This window comes from Sceloporus undulatus, chromosome 3 (assembly GCF_019175285.1).
Source record: "Sceloporus undulatus isolate JIND9_A2432 ecotype Alabama chromosome 3, SceUnd_v1.1, whole genome shotgun sequence".
NCBI classification, from domain to species: Eukaryota; Metazoa; Chordata; class Lepidosauria; order Squamata; family Phrynosomatidae; genus Sceloporus; species Sceloporus undulatus.
In genome coordinates, this window is record NC_056524.1 from 107,276,805 (window position 1) to 107,296,027 (window position 19,223).

Below are 19,223 nucleotides of genomic sequence, written 5' to 3' on the forward strand. Positions count from 1 at the left end.
GTTGTGTTTTCAGAGAGATCCCCCCCCCCCCCCCACTTAACAGAACAATTAGTTCCACTGTGGAATCAATTTGTTGTGCTGCTAATTGCTATGAAACCTAATTGGGAACTGTTAATCATTATTATCCTGCTGCTAAATGCTGCCACAGGACTGTTGTTGGTCAGCTGTGCCAAGCAGAGGTTAATGGTTTGGACAAGCAAAAGTGTGCAATGGGAGAGTCAACACTGGAGGAATAAGAACAACTGTTAAAGAAAGAAGCAGTAGATAAATACAGAGAATTCTGTTTTCAGCTCTTTGATTCTAAGTTCTTATGTACTAGTTTGTTTTATGCATATTTTATTAAAATTTTGTGTGATTGTGTCTGTAAGGTATTTTGTGTACCAATAATAATAATAATAATAATAATAAAATAAAACTTTTATCTATATCCCGCTTTTTGTGAAAACAATGAAAGAGGCATACAACATTTAAAAATCATACAAACATATACACCATATCCCCCTTTAAAAAAGAATTAAATAATCAGAATTTAAATTACATAAAAATTAAATCTAATAATGATGGACAGAATCATAACATATATGGGAGAGATCAATGTATGGCAGAGTACTTTAATCTGGAAAGGCCTGCCGGAAAAGATCCATCTTAACAGCTTTCTTGAATCTGTCTAGGTTGGTAATTTGACGGATCTTGTCTGGCAGGCCGTTCCACGGGTTGGGAGTAGTTGCGGAAAAAGTGCTCTGGGAAGTTGCAGCTAATCTGGTCTTTAGGGGCTGCAATAAGTTCCTCCCAGAGGACCTGAGTTTATGAAGGGGGTTGCATGGAAGTACATGATTCCTTAAATAAGTTGGAACCAGGCCATATAAGGCTTTAAAGGTGATAACCAACACCTTGTACTGCACCCGGAAACAAATAGGCAGCCAGTGGAGTGACTTCAAAATTAGTATTATATAGTCACTCTTAGTTGTTCAGGTGACCTACTTGGCTGCCATATTCTGCACCAATAGTAGTTTCCAAACTAGGCACAAGGGTAGCCCCATGTAGAGTGCATTGCAAAAATTGAGTCTTGAGGTTACCAGTGCATGTACTATAGTTTCCAGATCTCCCAGTTCCAGAAAAGGGCGCAGTTGGTGTATCAACTGAAGCTGATAACAGGCACTCTTGACCGTCATATTCACCTGATTTGTCATCTGAAGTGCCTCCAAACTGCGAACACAGTCCTTAGAGGAGAACGTGAGCCCTTCCAGGACTGGAGGTTGCAACCCAATATCTGGTTTTGGAGCCCCTACTGTAAGTACCTCCATTTTGTCTGGATTCAGTTTGAGCTTGTTTTCCCTCATCCAGTGGTATATACGTAAACAAGCATGAACATAAAACAAACTTGGGACCATTGAGATTATCCTCTCTTGGCTTACTTAACTGAGATATAAATGAGCAATTTGGCTACAAATGCAGCCCATGTAACTCCTTAGCTACATAAGTCAGAGCTAGGATGTGATGCGTTACAAAATAAAATGCTCCCAGGAAACACTGCATTTTCCACATTAATGACCACTGATGCCCTGGTTAGAACTTGGAAGGGAGACTGCCAGCGGGATCCAGGATTTCAGTGGAAGAAACGGGCAAAACCACCTCTGAGTATTCCTTGCCTAAGAAACCCTATGAAATTCATGAGGTCATAAGCCAACAGGTGACTTGAAGGCACATATGCACACAATGCCTTTCCTCCACCCAAGTATCAATGTCCCTGGATCATCCTTCCTCCAGGAAGAATGAGTGGGGCTGGTTTACATGTTATTCCTTCCCCTGCCCCTATCTTTTAAAAATGTATTTTCTCTCTTCCTTTAAAAAACCAAAAACAGAATACTGTTGTACTAGGACATATATTTCTGATTACCTACAAGCAATCTAGGAAGTCTCTTAGAAGCAACAATGCAACAATTCCCTTGGCTGAGAATGATGACATTTAAAAAGGAGAAAGAAAGGTCAGTTGGAGATGAGTCTGCAGCTCCACTGGACTCAGGAGGGGAAAACATGGGGCTTTGTAAACACAGCGTCTGTGTGCACATGGAACGTATTAACATAATGTGTAGTAAATGTATTCTCCCATACTGTCAACAGTGATTATGTTAACAACTGGCTATGTGGGCAGAACAACAAATAAGGCAATACATACCCTTTCCAAAGTTCCATTCCAAACTGTGATAAACCAGGAAATCTCTAATTAATTATCATTTCTCATTTTATTGGAATAAGGAAACTATCCAGGCCCAGATTAAACTAGGATTGAAGCTTGTAAGTATGGTTTCACAGTTCAGACAAAATGGGAAACTGATTAATTGGAAACTTCCTGGTTTATTGAGACATGCCTTGAAGGAAAGATGGAAAAAGATGCAAGCATATGCATAATGCTTGTGTATATCTCAGCTCACTAAACCAAGATACAATTATTTATACAAGACCCTAAATCTGCTATCATGGGCAGAGCTGGAGATTTTTCAATCACACAAATAATATGGATAGGTGAGGAAAGATTATCACTTCAACAGACAATATAAAGCCTAGTGCATTTGACACTTATCCTTGAGTTAAGAGGAGCATACTAACCGGTCTTCAACAGCTGTAGCACCAAGCAGAATAAGCCCCCTTTCTATAAGTTCATATGCCTCTGCCAGCTTCTTTTCCCGATCCTGCAGAGCCAGCTTTGCTTCCTGAAGCTGCTTCTCTACATTTTCATACTCTTCGTAGGTGAACTTTTTATATGCAACACATAATGTTCGCAGACCCTCCTAAAGAACATTGTTTTGAAAGCAGAGAAATAACGGAAAGTTTTCCAGAGAATTTCAGTTCCATCTAAGCTAATTTACATAGTTTACAATTCATATTTATTCTTCATGTTCTAGCTTAATTCAAGTTTGTCAACCACCCTGGGCAAGGTAATGCTTCTGCAGAAACTTACAAGAAAATCAAAAGCCCAAGGAATTATATCCCCTATTGAAGCCTTCTTACTGGTTTTGAAAAACAGAACATAACAAAACAAAAACCCAAACATTCACTGTGTCTCTTGTTGGCTCAGAGGAAAAAACAGGTAATTTTTCAGAAAATGAGTTCCCTGCCCAGTCCAACACTGAGCCCATTCATTGTACCTGCCTGTATTTTCCTCTAATTCCCACTTATATGCATAGTATAATGGCAGCAGCAGCTAACCACTGAGGGAAGGAACAAAGGATATGCCTTCTTACTATGGTGTATCACAACTTATGTGGCAGTGTGTCAATTAAATGAGAGGCTTTGATAGCCTCTGAGAAAAGGTTACCAGTATTGATGAATTACTGGGCCTTGCATCCTGCAGTTCTGGGCAAAAAGCCTGGCAGAAGGTTAGAACGGGCAACCACCTCAGATTTAATTCAAGTGGAAGAAGAATTTGGGTCCCAGCAACACTCATTTCTGAAACTCACATCCAATCACTACAGGTTGAGTCTCCCTTATCTGGAACTCCAAAATCTAAAATACTCCAAAAAACAAAACTTTTTTCATGGGTGGCTGAGATAGCGACATCTTTGCTTTTTGATGGTTTGGTGTCCAAAAACTTTGTTTCATACACAAAAGTATTAAAATATTACATAAAATTACCTTCAGGCTTTGTAAGATATAAGATGTATATGAAGCATAAATGAATTTCATGTTCAAATTTGGGTCCCATCACCAAGGAGTCTTATTATGTACATATATTCAAATATTCCAAAATCTGAAAAATCCAAAATCCAAAACACTTCTTGTGCCAAGCATTTTGGATAAGGGATACTCAACCTCTACACCATTTACTGGTATTTCTAATACCCAATGTATACATGGACTTTCAACAACATGTACAATGAAGGAGAGATGGAATTAACACAATGGTCTTTGTCCCTGCCCCAAATTTAGGGAAGCTTTGCAGATTTCTGCTCCAACACAAAGAAGATAAAGAATGTGTTCTGGTTACAAGATCTTACCACTGCATTGCGCTGAACTCTTGCTCTAATCTGTTCTATTTTGCCTTCTGTAACTCGAGGAAATATAGAAGAATCTGCTCCTTTGCAAAACAGAAATATTTCCCCTGAAAATGTAAACAAACCAAATTTTAACATTGGTTTCAAATATAGATATAACATGTCTTCCCATATAAAATTAAAATATAATAATGGATAATTATAAAATATTTTTGAAATTAGCATGTATGTTAATGGACATTGAATTGGAAGTTCAAGCACAGTTTATAAAAATATGATGGAACAAGAGGCAAAATTATGAGTATACTAATTAAAATTTCAGACTTAAAAGCAAGAGTCCTAGAACTTCAATACACATTTATGATTGGTTGGGTTGCTTGCATTTTACCTTTTACAGATTTAACAATCACACTCATCCGTCTCCTTACTGAATCAAAACTGAGGATCTCCAATAGTTCAAACCTGTAGGGTGGGAAATTAGTTATTTCACAATATTTTAATTTATTTTCTCTACATACTAACACAGATATGAGCGCCTACATGCATGAACATATACACACTGAGAATTAAAAGCACACATCACTCCATCTTCAGATGGTCCTTAAAATCATAAAATAATCTCTCCTTGAAACACCATTCTTTGACTCAAAATTCAAGCCTGTTTTACAGATTATCCCCTGAAATAAACTAGGCTTATCTGAGGTCAATGTTTTTCAAGTACATTTTTCTAAAGATATGCAAGATTTAAAACAGCTATGTGTATGACATTTATGTGGAGTGCAGAGGATAACACATGGCCCACAGATTGCATGCATCCATTCAACCTTTTTATGGACCACACTGAATTTTGCAGAAGGACTGGAGCTCCTTTTTTGTGACCCACTGAAATCATGTCAGAGTGTTGTTTCTACAGGCCCAAACCCATATGAAATGCTTCATGGTCCCACAGGACTCTGTGGGATGGAAAGATGCTCTGGTACCCTCCTGAACTACAGAGTTGTCACTGGCAGAATAACTGATGGCCCCAGCGAATTGTGAAGTTCTGATTATCAAACTCTTGACACCAAAAAATTGCACACCCCAACACAGTCCTATGGCATGCTCAAAACAACTAACCTTTCAATATCATTTTCTCGATTTAAAATTTCCATAAAATTGTCTTTCAGCCTTAAATATGTGTAACCAAGTCTGAAATTAAATCAGAGATACACCACAGTTAAAACAGCTATATTTGTGCACTCATTCTTGTAATATAATGAACTGTATAATTGGTTATGTATGCTAGCAACAGCTATTATGATTTCATTTACAGAGCACAAAAACATATTTGTTTGAGCTGCCTTAGGATTTCTCTTTGCCTGTGCTTAGTCTCAAGATAACAGCCATCTCATCTAATTTGTTTTCATCTAGCTGGATTAAAATGTATGTCCTTTATTTCATGACACACTGTATTGTTGAATATTGTATGTGGTAAACATATCTGCATAAATTCCTCTTCACTACATGCACACCTAAACTATCAACACTCAAATAACTATCCTTTTCTCTTTTTCATGAGGATGCCACTAATGTAGTTGTAATCATTATCCTATCTGAAAGAACGTAAGGCTTTTATATTATAAAGTCTCTCTGCTCTGAAGCTCCTTGAAGCAGATTACACCTTGCCTAGGGATGTACATTTTTTTTGCTAATTTCCTCCTTGAACAGAGTAACAAGTGATTCTGCAATTTGAAGTCGAAGGCTTTCGTGGCCGGCATCCATAGTTTTTTGTGGGTTTTTTGGGCTATGTGGCCATGTTCTAGGAGGAACATGGCCACATAGCCCACCCACAAAAAACGATTCTGCAATTTTTTCCTGGCCTAAGAAAGTATCTGAAAACTACAGCTTTTAAAGCCAATTACTTTTGGCCCTTATTTCATGCAAAATTCTCGTGTGCAAAAGCCAGCATTTTCTGTACAGATAACAAGGAGACTTATTTGCATGTGCAGAAAACATCATTTTTTGCACAGATAACATAATTTTTGCACAAATATTTCTGCATCAAAAATGTTTCCTGCACCAAAAATGCTATTTTCTAAACAAGTATAGTACCGTGTTTTCTGGCGTACAAGATGACTTTTTGACCCTCAAAAATTCTAAGGGGCCTTTGGAGGCCCCTCAGAAGCCAGCAGCCCCAGAGCGCATGCACAGGCTTCTGAGGGGCCGCCAAAGGCCCCTTAGAAGCTGGCGCGCGCGTGCACGGCCGGCTGCTGGCTTCCAAGGAATAGGGGTAGCCTTGTACTGTGAGTATGTCCTAAAGTCTATTTTTTTATGTGAAAAGTTGGGGGTCGTCTTATACGCTGGAAAATACAGTAAGTGTAAATTTTACATAAAATAAGTTTGAACTAACAAGATTTTCATATAGCTTCCATCCCTAATCTTGTCTTAATAAATAATATAATAAATAAAATATTTATTTATATTCCGCCTCTTCCGTTTGAGGATCAAAGCAGGTAACAACAGTTTATACAATACACAATATAGGAACAATAAAACCCACAAAACACTGACCCAACACTCCCTCCCAAACTATAAAATTAACATAAAACATGATTAAAATATATAACAATACTATACTACAAAGTTATTCTTGACCATCTGTATTAATATTGTACTAGCAAGACTAGCAGAAAAGCACCCTCCTACACATATGATTTATGTCAGTAAAGCTGTGTCTTGCACTGAAATTCTCTCTTTCTGGTTCAAAGCCTGTCCTTCTTACCATGCTTCACTGGAGGAAAGCACTACTTCCCCACGGAAAATATTTTTGAAGATCTTCAGACACAGAGCCAGAGAGGGTCTATCAAATGACACCAGCAGGATTTTGAAAGCAAAAGAAAATTCTATTTTTCTATGAAGACATTCAAAGGCTAATCCACACGCTTTGATTTTGCTACCACTGTTAAGATAATTAGAACTTTTAAACTATTTTGCACATCAACCCCCCTCTGATTCCAATGATTATAATTTCCTACAGACAAAAATTGATTAAGAAGTTCACCTTGATCTTTCTTGTAGTTTGAACAAAGACTTTTATCACCGTACATGTGTTAATAGCTCATCCCTGCAATGTTGATGTTGCCACCCAACTGGTGTTGTAACATACCTCTGAATCCCTTCAACTAAAGCAACTTCATCAGGGGATGATGAAATATACACAGAGGACCTCCCTGACAGGTGGGCCTTCTTTAACCCATCAACATTGTCATCTTCCTTCACCTGGACAGTGTGACAAAGGCACAGAGCCCGGAAAAAGAGTTCTTCTCTGTCCTAATTATGAAAGAGAAACACTGATGTATACATTTCCATTCCTAGAAAAATAGCATCAATATTAAACAATTTCTTTGCATAACCAATTCTATTTGCATTGGACTGATGTGCAGAATCAGGTGTATGCACATCTGGCTTTCCTTTTTAGATAAGAAAAGTTCACAGTAGGGTATTCTATTAGCATTTAACTTCTATTGTTTTATTTATTTATTTGAAGGGCTCCATACTTTGCCACTTCCTCCTGGGGATGAATCAATCATATCGATACCAGCACAATCATGGAGGATTTGCCCATTACAGATGACATGAGGCACATAAACATGCCCCTCAATGCAGCATTCTATGAATTCCATATTGTTCTCGGTTAATGTCCCTGTTTTATCTGTGAAGACATATTCAACCTGAAAAGAGACATACAGAACAATTACGGACTGAAATAACAAGGACAGAGCTTGAGAGAGCCAAGTCAGCTCTTTTGATAGTTGAAGTTATTGTGTGTGACTCAATATTTTGTCCCTTGGCCTTCAGAGAGCATACATCACTTGTTCTTTTAGTTATGGCATTTTGTCATAACTATGTATCACACAGCAGAATTACAGTGGACCCTTGCCTTACGCGGAGGATCTGTTCAGGACCCCCCCTGTGTAAGGCGAATTCTGCCTATGCTTGAGCCCCATTCACTTGAATGGGGCTCGTGCGCACAGCGGTGTGGTGGCATGGCGGCACACACACATGCACCCCATTCATCTGAATGGGACGCGCCACCCTTGTGCCCCGCATGGGTTGAACACATATGCTCAAAGCTGTGTATAATGCGGGTGCACTGTAAATTTATTTTAGTTTCATAAACAGTGTATTATGATTTTGGGGGGGGGGGGGGGTTCAGACAAGAGTTCATGTGGGTTCTGAATCAGAGATCAACTTCTCAGCATAAAATCCCCTACACTATGTGGACTGTATCATATTATTATAAATAAGTAACTATCCCATAAACATATGCAGTCATCCTGCAGTAGTATATTTATTATTGGTTTAAAATGACAGCACATTAACTTTACTATTCTATTATTTTTTTCCTGAAATTACAACAGGCAGAGTCAATATTTCTCAGAAGACTTTGCTGCAACCAATTAAATGTAGTTAAGATGTAATACTTAAACACAATTAGTGTTATGAGATCAGCAGATATAAGCCTCAAGCTCAATGGCCTCCCTTCCTCTCATCTTTGATTCTAACAGTAGGAAATTCAAAGCTTATGTTCACAGTTTTGAATTGTGATTTTCCATTATATCCAAATAAAGGACATTAAATGTATGCAGTACTTTCAATACTTTGATCAACAAAATGGTCTGGATGTTTCCTAATGATGCATCTACACTATATCAAGAATCCAATTTGACACCACTTAATTGCCATGGCTGCAGCCTATGGAATCTTGAGATTTGTATTTTTGTGAAGCATCAGCACTCTTTGGCAGAGAAGGCTACAGACACTGCAAACTACACATCTCAGAGTTCCATAGGATGGAGCTACAGTACTTAACGTGTTATCAAACTGCATTATGTCTACAGTGTAGATGCATCCTCTCAAGCAAACGATGATGGATTATATTAAATATAGATATGGATTATTATATTCTTAAAAAGATCAATGCCAATGAATTGGTCAGACCAATATTTCCATAAATCTAAACACCAGAGTCAGCTGCTAGTTTTATACGACACATGACAGTTACCTGGCCTAACTCCTCATTGAGATCAGAGGTGTTCACTAGTGGTCCTTCACCTGTTTCTTCATCAAACATTTCTTCATCCCAAGTGAGAAAATAAGAACCAAGAAACTTCTGCATTTCTACTGTGACATACATGGATACAGGAATGATGTAGTTGAAAAGAACCATGAAGGCAAGAAAATCGGTAAATGCTGTAATAAACTGTAAGAGGAAAAAGACAAAAGCAAAGAAATTAATTTTCTGTGGGTCCATTTATGTCTTAGAAATATAATACAACATTGTATAGGTTTATACAGAAGCAAATCCAACTGCAAGCAGCAGAACTTACTTGCGAGCATGTGAGCATAACATGTAATTTATGTTATTTTCATTCTCTTGCATTCCACTATAAGATTCAATTTCATCCAAAATTGTACTCTTATATACATTTAAGCACACATGTTAGAAATTTAATAGCATGTTTTATATCACTAAGAAACAGGTAGTTATGGGGATATCATGCAAGACATTAAATTAATCAAGATAATTGATGTGGGTGGCTGTATTTCACCTTTAAACAACTACTCTAAATGTTCATATCAGTGCATTCACTGCTCTAAAACATCGATGCTAGTGCTTGGACAAGTAATTAGCTTCTCTGTTTCTCCTTCCTTCATCCACATTGCTTATTAAAACTGACATTATTCACATACCACATTTCTTTTCCTTTCCAGTTCTGTTTTCTGATTATACCAAGGCTGATCACGGGATTGCTCACTTTGCCAAACATACTTCAGGACAGTATTTATTAGTGATTTACTTATCAGTATACAGAGGTAAACAATAAGAAATACATTCATTGATCTGAAACATAAGAAAGAACAAAAATTATAATGGTTTTCAGTCCTTCTGATGAGCAATTATGCATTTACAGGGGTTGAGCATGGTCTGGAAGATTGAGACTTCTGGTGTGACATGATAGCAGTTCATTCTTTTTAGATGAAAGGGCAGTGTTGGTTACGTGTATGCCATATCCAAAGGTGAGGATTTTTTCACACAGTATTGGTATATGCATACAAATTAGTTTCCAAGACATATGTTCTTATTTTTCACATCTATAAGAGGAAATGGTGTGAACCTTTTCTCCAAAGTATTGGAAGAGGGGACATATAGGACCACTGAATTTTATTCTCACAACAAACCTACAAGAGAGATTACACTGAAAGTAAATTGGTAGACTCTCAATACAGTGGGACCTTCTTATCTGCAGGTGATTCCGTTCTTCAAGTCCGTGAGTATTCAATGTAGGATGTGTGTGCATGCAACCACTCTGCTGGAACACATGTGGGGCCTTGAGTCTGCAGATACTCAAATCTGTAAATAGCAAGCCCGTGGTTGGGGCAGGTGCACTGTATACTTTAAAAGTGAATCTCTTTTTCCTCAGCCCAGATATAACATTTCAGCCACTGTGCCACAATGCTCACAGCTTTTATGCATTTGGGTGATTCCTGCTGGCAAGCCAGTGAAAGAGAAGCTGCAGGCTTCCTCTTTCAGCTCTATATGGTATTCCCAGGGGCAGTGCTTTTTGTACAAACCAATGTATGGGTCGCCACACCAATAGCTAATGATCCTACCAAATCCCTGTCATCAGAGCTGGGAATAGGCAATGATGACATAATGGAGATTCATTTAAATTCATTATAACAACAATAACCAAAATAATCAAAAATAACAGAAAATAACATCATCACCATCATCTTCAGCTTTTCTTCTGGTTCACAACATTTACAAAATGCCTCCCTACCCATCACACAAATACATATATATTGGAAAAAACTGATATAACTTTACTTTTCTACAGCAGATCGTTTCTGAGATTTTGACTGATAATTCAATGCCATTTTTGTTTCCATGCCAGTGTATATAGCAACACCTGAAACAAACAAAAATACTTTTAAATCTAAAAATGTATATGTGCGTGATAAATATATTTCAAAACACACAAATTAACTAATACAGTTTGTACAAACACCAGCAAAAAGGACAGGATTTTGCAAAAGATGCAGTTACAGTTGGCAGCCCTGATCCTGCAAAAGGAAGAATAAACCATGTATTCTTGGTAAGGCTGCAACAGTGGGTACTAATTCTCCATCTGTTTCAGAGCACTGAAGGTATTCCACTTTTAGCACATTTGGGGGCACTGATCCAAATGAACAACAACAACAAATTTTGTCCATTCAGCTTGATGGCAATGGTGGTCCAGGACACACTTTGCTTATTCTAAGTTGATTTTGTTTTCTCCCAGAGATATTGTCATGTAACTAAATCTGATCATCTACATAAGCTTTGTCCAGGCAATCCCAGAAGCCACAAAAAGCTAAAACTGGAATAAGGATATGAGTGCTCACATAAACCCCATTGACAAATATCCACTCACTGAGAATATACAACTTTTCATACAGATTTGAACTGGGTCTATTACCACATTTTATTGCAATATATACCAAAGATTTTCTCTGTGTTCTTCAATGTAGCTCCTCTAAGAAGCACATTTTCAGATCCCAATGGCCTGCAAAGATAAAAATTGCCCAAATTTAATTGTTCGTCCGAAGATAACCAAATTTTCAAATTCATATGAAACACAGTGAATGAGGTTCAAAAAACTTTGATTTATTCTTTTTTTAAATCACATTTTTATAAAAGGTGTTAACAGCCTAAAACTAAGTTCCCTAAATCTTAGAAACAGAGTGAAATGTAACCCACGCTTTTTTTAAAAAAAATTGTTTAGCACACATTCCCCAAATGAAAAGCTGAATACAGCTTCAAAGTGCTACCCAGAAAACCCAATATGATATCTACACTCAGGTGTAGGCCACATGGGCCAAAAGGTCCATTTTCTCCCCAGTCTCACATCAACCTTTTCAAATAATGCTGACCATCAACCTTGGGCCAGGACAGGGCAGACCATATGTGGATCCAGTGGATCTGGCCCAATTCCAGGTCAAAGGGGCCTTAGTGTGGGTCAAAATTTGTGTAAATTCTCTGTGGTCATTATTTTTGTTTTCTTTATGTTGGAGTTCTAGTGTCTCGCTAAACTAGAAACCCTAGGTTGGATTTCATAGGAGGCAGCTATGGCAGTTAAGTGGGATCATATCACTGTAACTGTATAATGTAGAAGGGCCTTGAGTTAGGGAGATCTTCCTATATCACCGCCTTGCTTGGGCCCCAAATGCTCTGAGCAGGTGAGGCAGATTAGTTCTACAGGCAACCTGCATCTGATCTCTAGGTCCCATAGGTCTGAACAGCCAGTCATGGGAATTGCCAATCACTGTATCTGCACACAGATTTCAAGACAATATCTCTCCCCTGCCAGCAACCTTGACCCTACCTCTGTGGTGGTGGGGAGTTCACAGGTAAGTTAACTTCTTTGAATTCCCTCTAAAAACTAGCCCATTGTTTTCAACCAGACTTAGGACTGAAATCCATTTGTAGTTATACTTTATTAAATGAATCTTTCCTGACCACCCACTGACTTGCTCTTGTTGTATAAACACCAGTTACATCACTACTGTTCTGCATTGCTGCAGGCACATTTCTGCAGATACTGTAAACCTGAAACCTATTCCAGTTAAAGAGAAAGAAAGCTATACTCATAGATTTGGGTACTTAATTAAAGAAAAAATATTTTTCATTTACATGGCTTATTGGTTGTATTTTAAATTAGAATAATCCAATGGGGAATTAAGAGAACAAAAATATTGCACAAACATAAATAGTAAATGAAAAATATAAAAAACAAAACCAGCACATAAATCCATACAATATTTTGAATTAATCAGGAACAAACATTCATTTTTCTTTAGTAATGGAGCACAAATAAAAGCATTAATTTATGGGCTTATCTAAAAATCCTAAAGCATTTGTGCTTTAAAGCTAAAGAGTTCTAGAAACTTAAACCATATGTTTAGCTACAGAGGAACTTATAGTCTAAGAAATGGACATTAAATTCTAAAAAGCAAGTTAAAATCACAACACAGAGATCTTCATTAATTAATTATATTGCTATCCTTGTATCTAACTGCCAAATTTGAGCAGTTTTCCCTTTGGTGGCAGCTTCAGTGGAACCCACCTATTTTCTCACCAGGGCCCAGCCATACAAATTAAGCTGCATCTGCCCCGCAGAAATAGTCCAGTTTAACTGCCAAAGCTCTCTGACAGAGAAAGCTAAATGTCTCACAAAACTACAGCTCTCTTAATTCCATTTCAATGAACCATGTTAATTAAAGTGGTGCCAAACTGGATTATTTTGCAGTGCGGATGCAATGCCAGTCAATATGGGCTTCTTGTTTAATGATCGCCTGACATTGACAATCAAAAGACTACTACTCCAACTCTTTTAGGCCTATGGAACTCTTTGCCAAGGCTACTGCTACTGCCACTTTGGTCTTCACTGAGGTACATTTCTACTTAGTGATGAACCAGAATTCTGTAGAACTAGGCATGATCTGGCACCATTGCTGGTGTTTGCTGCCAGATCAAGCCTGCTGAAAGCAGGAGCAACTGGATGAAGCACAGGTCTTTTATATTGAGTTAGCCTACCATGATGTTCAAACCTAGCAATCTGGCTCTCCTAGTTTCCAACAAAGCAGAGAATTAATCCTAGAACAAACCATCGACTATTTCTATGTTTTGAATATGCTAGAAATATTGCAAAATATGAAGATATATTGCAAATATTGCCAGCTAAGTTAGTGATGGACTAATATCACTCCATCCCATATGAGTGTACTTAAATGAAGATCTGGCACTTGCTTCTCAAAACCCTCTAAAACAAAACGACAACCCTGCTAATGTGAAAAACTAGATACTGGACTGTGTCTTCTGCCATGTCTTATGTGCTAGTGCTAACTAATATTCCTGCTTAATCAAATTCTAACCAGAATTGACATTTTTGTTTTAATAGTCTTTGATTTATTTTTTATTATATTTATTTATTTACCCCCGAACAACACTTAATGAAAATATGTGAACAAATTGAAGTATACAAAATGCAAAGATTGATTGTAAATCATCATGACAATTTTACATTCACTTAACCTTAATGTACTCAACGGGATGTACCATATATAAACTGTAAGTTGATCTCATGTTTAAGTCAAGGGCAGGTTTCGGGGACAAAATTATGGCCTGTAGATAGGTTGAGGGTAAAACTTTAGGTCTCCTCAGATCCACCATGACCTTTGGCATTTCCCCGCCATAGTGTATGGAGATGGCTTCTCTACTGCAGCAGGAACATGTCAAAGAGCCATGGTTTCTGCCATTTTTCCTTGGAGAGAGATTGAATGCCCTTTTGCCTCTTGAATCCTGCCAAGAAACAGGGAAGCCAAAAAACCTACTTGTATGGTAGGCTCTCTCCAGACAGCCTGCTTGCCTCCTTACAGAGAATGAAGGTGGTGAGGAGACAAGCTGTGGATAACCGAGGGTCGGCAAGGAGGTGGTGAAGAGTCCATCCAGGGAGAGCTGACCATAAAAGAACTACAGACCATTCCTCTGCCTTGGCAGCAGCTCTTTCACAGTTCATTGCCAAGGCAGGGAGAATGGGGAGGTAGTTAGTGCTACTTTTAACCTTTGCTCTCCCCACCACAGCAAAGAAATCTGAAAGAGCTACCATCACCATTTTTCAGAGTAGTATTACCTTATTGACCCATATATAAGTTGACCCAGGATTTGCAGATCAATTTTTGGCATACGTTTTTTTGATTTTGGCATATATATATATATTTAGTATATACAGTATGTATGTATGTACAGGCATGTATGGGATGGCACTGTAACATTGCTCAATAGTATTTGTTTATACTGTTTGCCTGAGTACCCATGTGTCTGTTTTAAGTCTTACCTTGCAACAGGCTCATTTCTGTCATGGTAAACATTTATCCGGCCAACAAATCTGCAAGAAGAAAAAGAGATTAGGAAATGCCTCAGTATCAGTGTGCTTGTAGGAATGCAGAGAAGAGCATCCCAGTAACTGTACAGACTTGAATGCAAATAGCTTCAGCTTTTTGCCTCAGAGAAGATGACTCATAATTACACCTTTCAGAACATGTGTCATTACTACCACTCCCTCCTCCTCTTCCTCTTCGCCTTCTTCATCCTCCTTTTCCTCCTCCGGTCTCTGTCCTTAGTTGTCTCACCTGTTTTCCTCTCAAATGTCTCACTGCAATCTCAATTCAAACACAGCAATAAATGTCTTTCCGTCTAAAACTTTCATTCACTTCTTTACTATAGCCAAGTTATACTGCTCTCAGAAGATAAGGAGTTATTTTATTGGTTCACGCTGTTTTTTCTAATTTCACATAATGTGTAAAGGTAAAGGTTTTCCCTTGACATGAATGTCTAGTTGTAACTAACTGTAGAGGGTGGTGCTCATCTCTGTTACTAAGCTGAAGAGCCAAGGTTGTCAAAAGACAACTCCGGTGGTCATGTGGCCAGCATGACTGCACTGAAGGCTATTACCTTCCCACCTAAGTGATACCTATTTATCTACTTTGCATGCTTTCAAACTGCTAGGTTGGCAGAAGCTGGGACTAGTGACAGGAGCTCAGCCCATCATGCAGCGCTTGGGCCTTGAACTGCCAACCTTTCAATCTTCTGATCGTCAGAATTGGAGCCTTAACCACAAAGCCACCGCATCCTGCTCTATCCTGTCACATAATGTGATAAAAGTCACAGGGTGATAAAAATAGATTTTCAACGTAACAAATAAAAAGTGAACTAACTGCTCTGGATTTTAGGCAACCACTTAAGCACCTATGGATAGACCCTTAATTTTGGACCCACACTTGTGCTGTCACCATCTCCTTTTTCTTCTCTCTTTATATCTAGGCTAAGTCTCCAAGCCCTACCACTCCTCCATTTCAAATCAATAGTTTTCTTTCCACATCTGTTGCTCTGACCACACCTAAATATCATGGCATCTTGCCTCTAATGAATGGGTATTAGAGCAAATCAAGCCTGAACTCTTTCTAGAAGTGAAGATAACTAAATTGAGGTTATCATACTTTGGATATATCATGAGACATTCTGACTCACTGGAAACCAGTGAAGATTAGTATGGCCCCTGCGCAATGCTTATCTGATGCCCATTTACCTCTGAGATTTTGTGCCCATGCTGAATCTGTTAAAGCTTATAATTAAGCTAATTTAGTCCTACTGAAGTCCACATGACACAAAGAATTCTCACTGAGTTCACAAAGACATAAATGTCATTTGAAGCTCCTGAGATTCATAATTCTATTATCAATGTGTTTCTCAGAAACAAGTTTAATTGATCTTGATGTCATTTAGTTTCAGTTATGTAATGCCCCAAGATGACAGTCTAACTCAGCTTAAATTGAAGTGTATTATCACTTCATTTTGTTTCCTTATAATAAAATTCAGAATAACCAAATGCTCAATGTGGATATTATTTAACGCATATATTTTTAGTGAGCTGAAGTGGGATTGTTGGTCTGATTGTTTGACTTGGTATCCAGGAGACCAGAATTCAGAGTACTGCTTGGCTAGTCACACTCTCTCAACCTGACAGGAACATATCTTGTCCTCCCCTCTGAACATATCTTGTCAAGACATGTTAGCTTTGCTTTAAGGTTGTGATAAGTTGGAAGTAACTTGAAGGCACACAACAACAACAAGAAGAAATCTTAATTCCTACAACTATGCAGTATATGATTTAAACTCCAGAAGTTTGAATAGTTATTTTTGGGCACTACAACTCCCAGTTCTAAGTGAATATTAAATGCATGAATGAATGCCAGCATTAGGTTAGCTCTCAACTGTTACTTAGTTCTATCCTGGCATGAACTCCAGACAATATCCTAAAAATGACCTGACAGTGGGAAATGAAAGAGATGTCAGAAACTGGAGATGCCTGGCTCCATATCCATGCCACAAGCTTGGCATAAAATACTTGTTCAGAAAATATTAATGCTGTACAGACTAAGGCAAGTAGATAGTCACTAAGTGAATGCTTTTTTAAGATGGGGAATACATTTTTTCAGAATACTGAAACAGGGAGGAGATCAGCCATAAAGTCACAACAACCACAACTGAAACAAAAGTTGGCATAAACCAATTTAATTGACTTTTCCTGATACAAAATCCTTTTACTTAAATACCCAGATTTTAATGAAATGATAAAGATGAGATCATATCAGACATTATTAAGGAAACAAAGACCTGGTACAGATGAGCCTGAAAGGGTGGGCTGGGGCCGCCTTTTGTTGCTGCACAGCAGCATCGCAACAACCAAATTGTGCAGTGCTGATGTGCAGCAAAAAAAAAAGGAATGCTAAAAAGCAGCTCCTTTTTGCGCTGCCACAAGCAGCCTGCAGCGGTGCAAACACGTCGCTGCTGCACTGCTCCATTTGGATGCAGTGCAGCAGCGACGGCGCTGTGCAGTGATGACACCCCAGTCATGTATTTGGGTTGCGGGGCATGTGGGTGCTCCGCCCCGAGGCAACCCTAGCATGTGACGAGGGTGTCAGTCAGGGCCCGGCTGTGCCAGGCCAAAGGAAGCAAGGTAGCTAACTTGATTTAGATCTTATATGGTAACTGACTAGAAAGCCAGCAGGATATGGTGGTTTGAGCACGGGACTTCGACTCTGGAGGCCAGAGTTCAAAACCCAGTGGGTGATCTTGGGCAGTTACGCTCTCTAGGCTTCAGAGGAAAAAAGAGGCAAACACCCTTTGAACATATCTTGTCAAGAAAATCTCGTTATAAGTTTGTCTTAGGGTCACCATAAGTTAAAAATGACTTAAGGCACACAACAACAACAACAAGGTACCTTATTGAACATAATTCTCTGGAATGATGCCACACAACACAGCTGTTAAGGGCTGGCCAGTTTCAAAGCCCAGTCTATCTATATTAGGGTGGAGAATGTGTGGCTCTGCAGATGTTGTTAGACTGTAATTCCCATTAATGCCAGCCAGCATAACCAATGGTGAGATAAAATGGAAGTTGTAGTTCAACAATAACAACATTGAGAGACCATTTTTCTCCACCCCTATTATAAATGAATATGACATACTATGTATGTAAATAAATATTTAGCTGAGGTATCACATCCAGAAAATTATGGTTCCACCAAAGCAATCATTCCCAAACCTTTCTTCACTGAAAATCCACAATTGCTTAATGGTAATTAAGCAAAAACATAATGAAGACATCTGCACCCAACTGCTGAACCATGGATATGGTAGGAGCCTTTAGGTCAGGGGTAGGCAACTTTTTTGAGCCGGGGGCCAGGTTGCTGTCCCTCAGACAACTGGGGGGCCGAAGCCCAAAAATAAATAATTAAATAATTGTTTTTAAAAAAAATTAAATAAATAAATAAACTGGGACAAATGTAGGACAAAATTTTCAAATGGAGGACACTTTTTAAAAATGGAGGACACGCAAAAAAATTTGCTGATTTTTAAAAAATGTTAATATAAATGCATGTTTCAGAGGCTTCTATAGACTATTGCCCCCCTTGCCCGCCGCTTGCCCCCCCTTGCCCACCTCCTCCTGATAGGACAAAGGCCCCAGGCCCTCACGCGAGAGGACAAAGGCTCCGGTGGCAATCGGCGGCAGGACCGAGCTGGGGCCGGTCCCAAGGCCTTGCCGGGCCGCATCCGGCCCGCAGGCCACAGGTTGCCTACCCCTGCTTTAGGTTCCTATGTTCCCTTTCTCCACCTCTCCAAAACAAGCGTTAACCATTTGTCATTACAGTACTAACCTTATCCATGTTGAGAAAAAACTTCTGTTCTTGTGTAACCTATATGCCTCTATCAGCTATAACTCTATTACAGTCAGTGCCAAGAGGATAGTTTGCAGTTGGATGCAGATGTTTCCCATTCCATGAGAGGTGGAGGTGTATGCAATTGTAAAGGTTAATAATAAATAATAATAATCCCACATCTGATTACTTAACCATAAATTAATCTACTGAGAACAATACATCTGCATCAGATCTACGTGTTGCAGACAATGTGTGCAAATGTGCATACACACACACAAATATAGATACCTACTCTGGACCTTTCCCATCTGCAGGGATTCAGTTCCCCCCCCCCCCCCCCCCCCCAATGGATGACGAAAACCATGGATGGTTGCTCCTCTTTTTATTCAATGGTGGTGATGTGCATGTGGATGTGTCAGCACATCT

At 38.7% G+C, this 19,223-nt stretch overlaps 1 protein-coding gene across 1 annotated transcript in view; it reads right to left on the minus strand.

Moving 5' to 3' along the window:
• The window catches only part of ATP11A (ATPase phospholipid transporting 11A), an 89,095-nt gene that overhangs the window by 43,328 nt on the left and 26,544 nt on the right, over positions 1–19,223 (minus strand). Inside the window, exons 8-18 of the mRNA XM_042458417.1 lie at positions 14,912–14,962; positions 11,517–11,581; positions 10,864–10,945; positions 9,726–9,876; positions 9,037–9,234; positions 7,529–7,702; positions 7,138–7,301; positions 5,109–5,180; positions 4,381–4,454; positions 3,996–4,099; positions 2,608–2,789 (exon numbers count right to left, since the gene is read on the minus strand). Of these exons, the coding sequence (XP_042314351.1) occupies positions 2,608–2,789; positions 3,996–4,099; positions 4,381–4,454; positions 5,109–5,180; positions 7,138–7,301; positions 7,529–7,702; positions 9,037–9,234; positions 9,726–9,876; positions 10,864–10,945; positions 11,517–11,581; positions 14,912–14,962 (1,317 nt within the window). The remainder of the gene's footprint in view (positions 1–2,607; positions 2,790–3,995; positions 4,100–4,380; positions 4,455–5,108; positions 5,181–7,137; positions 7,302–7,528; positions 7,703–9,036; positions 9,235–9,725; positions 9,877–10,863; positions 10,946–11,516; positions 11,582–14,911; positions 14,963–19,223) is intronic.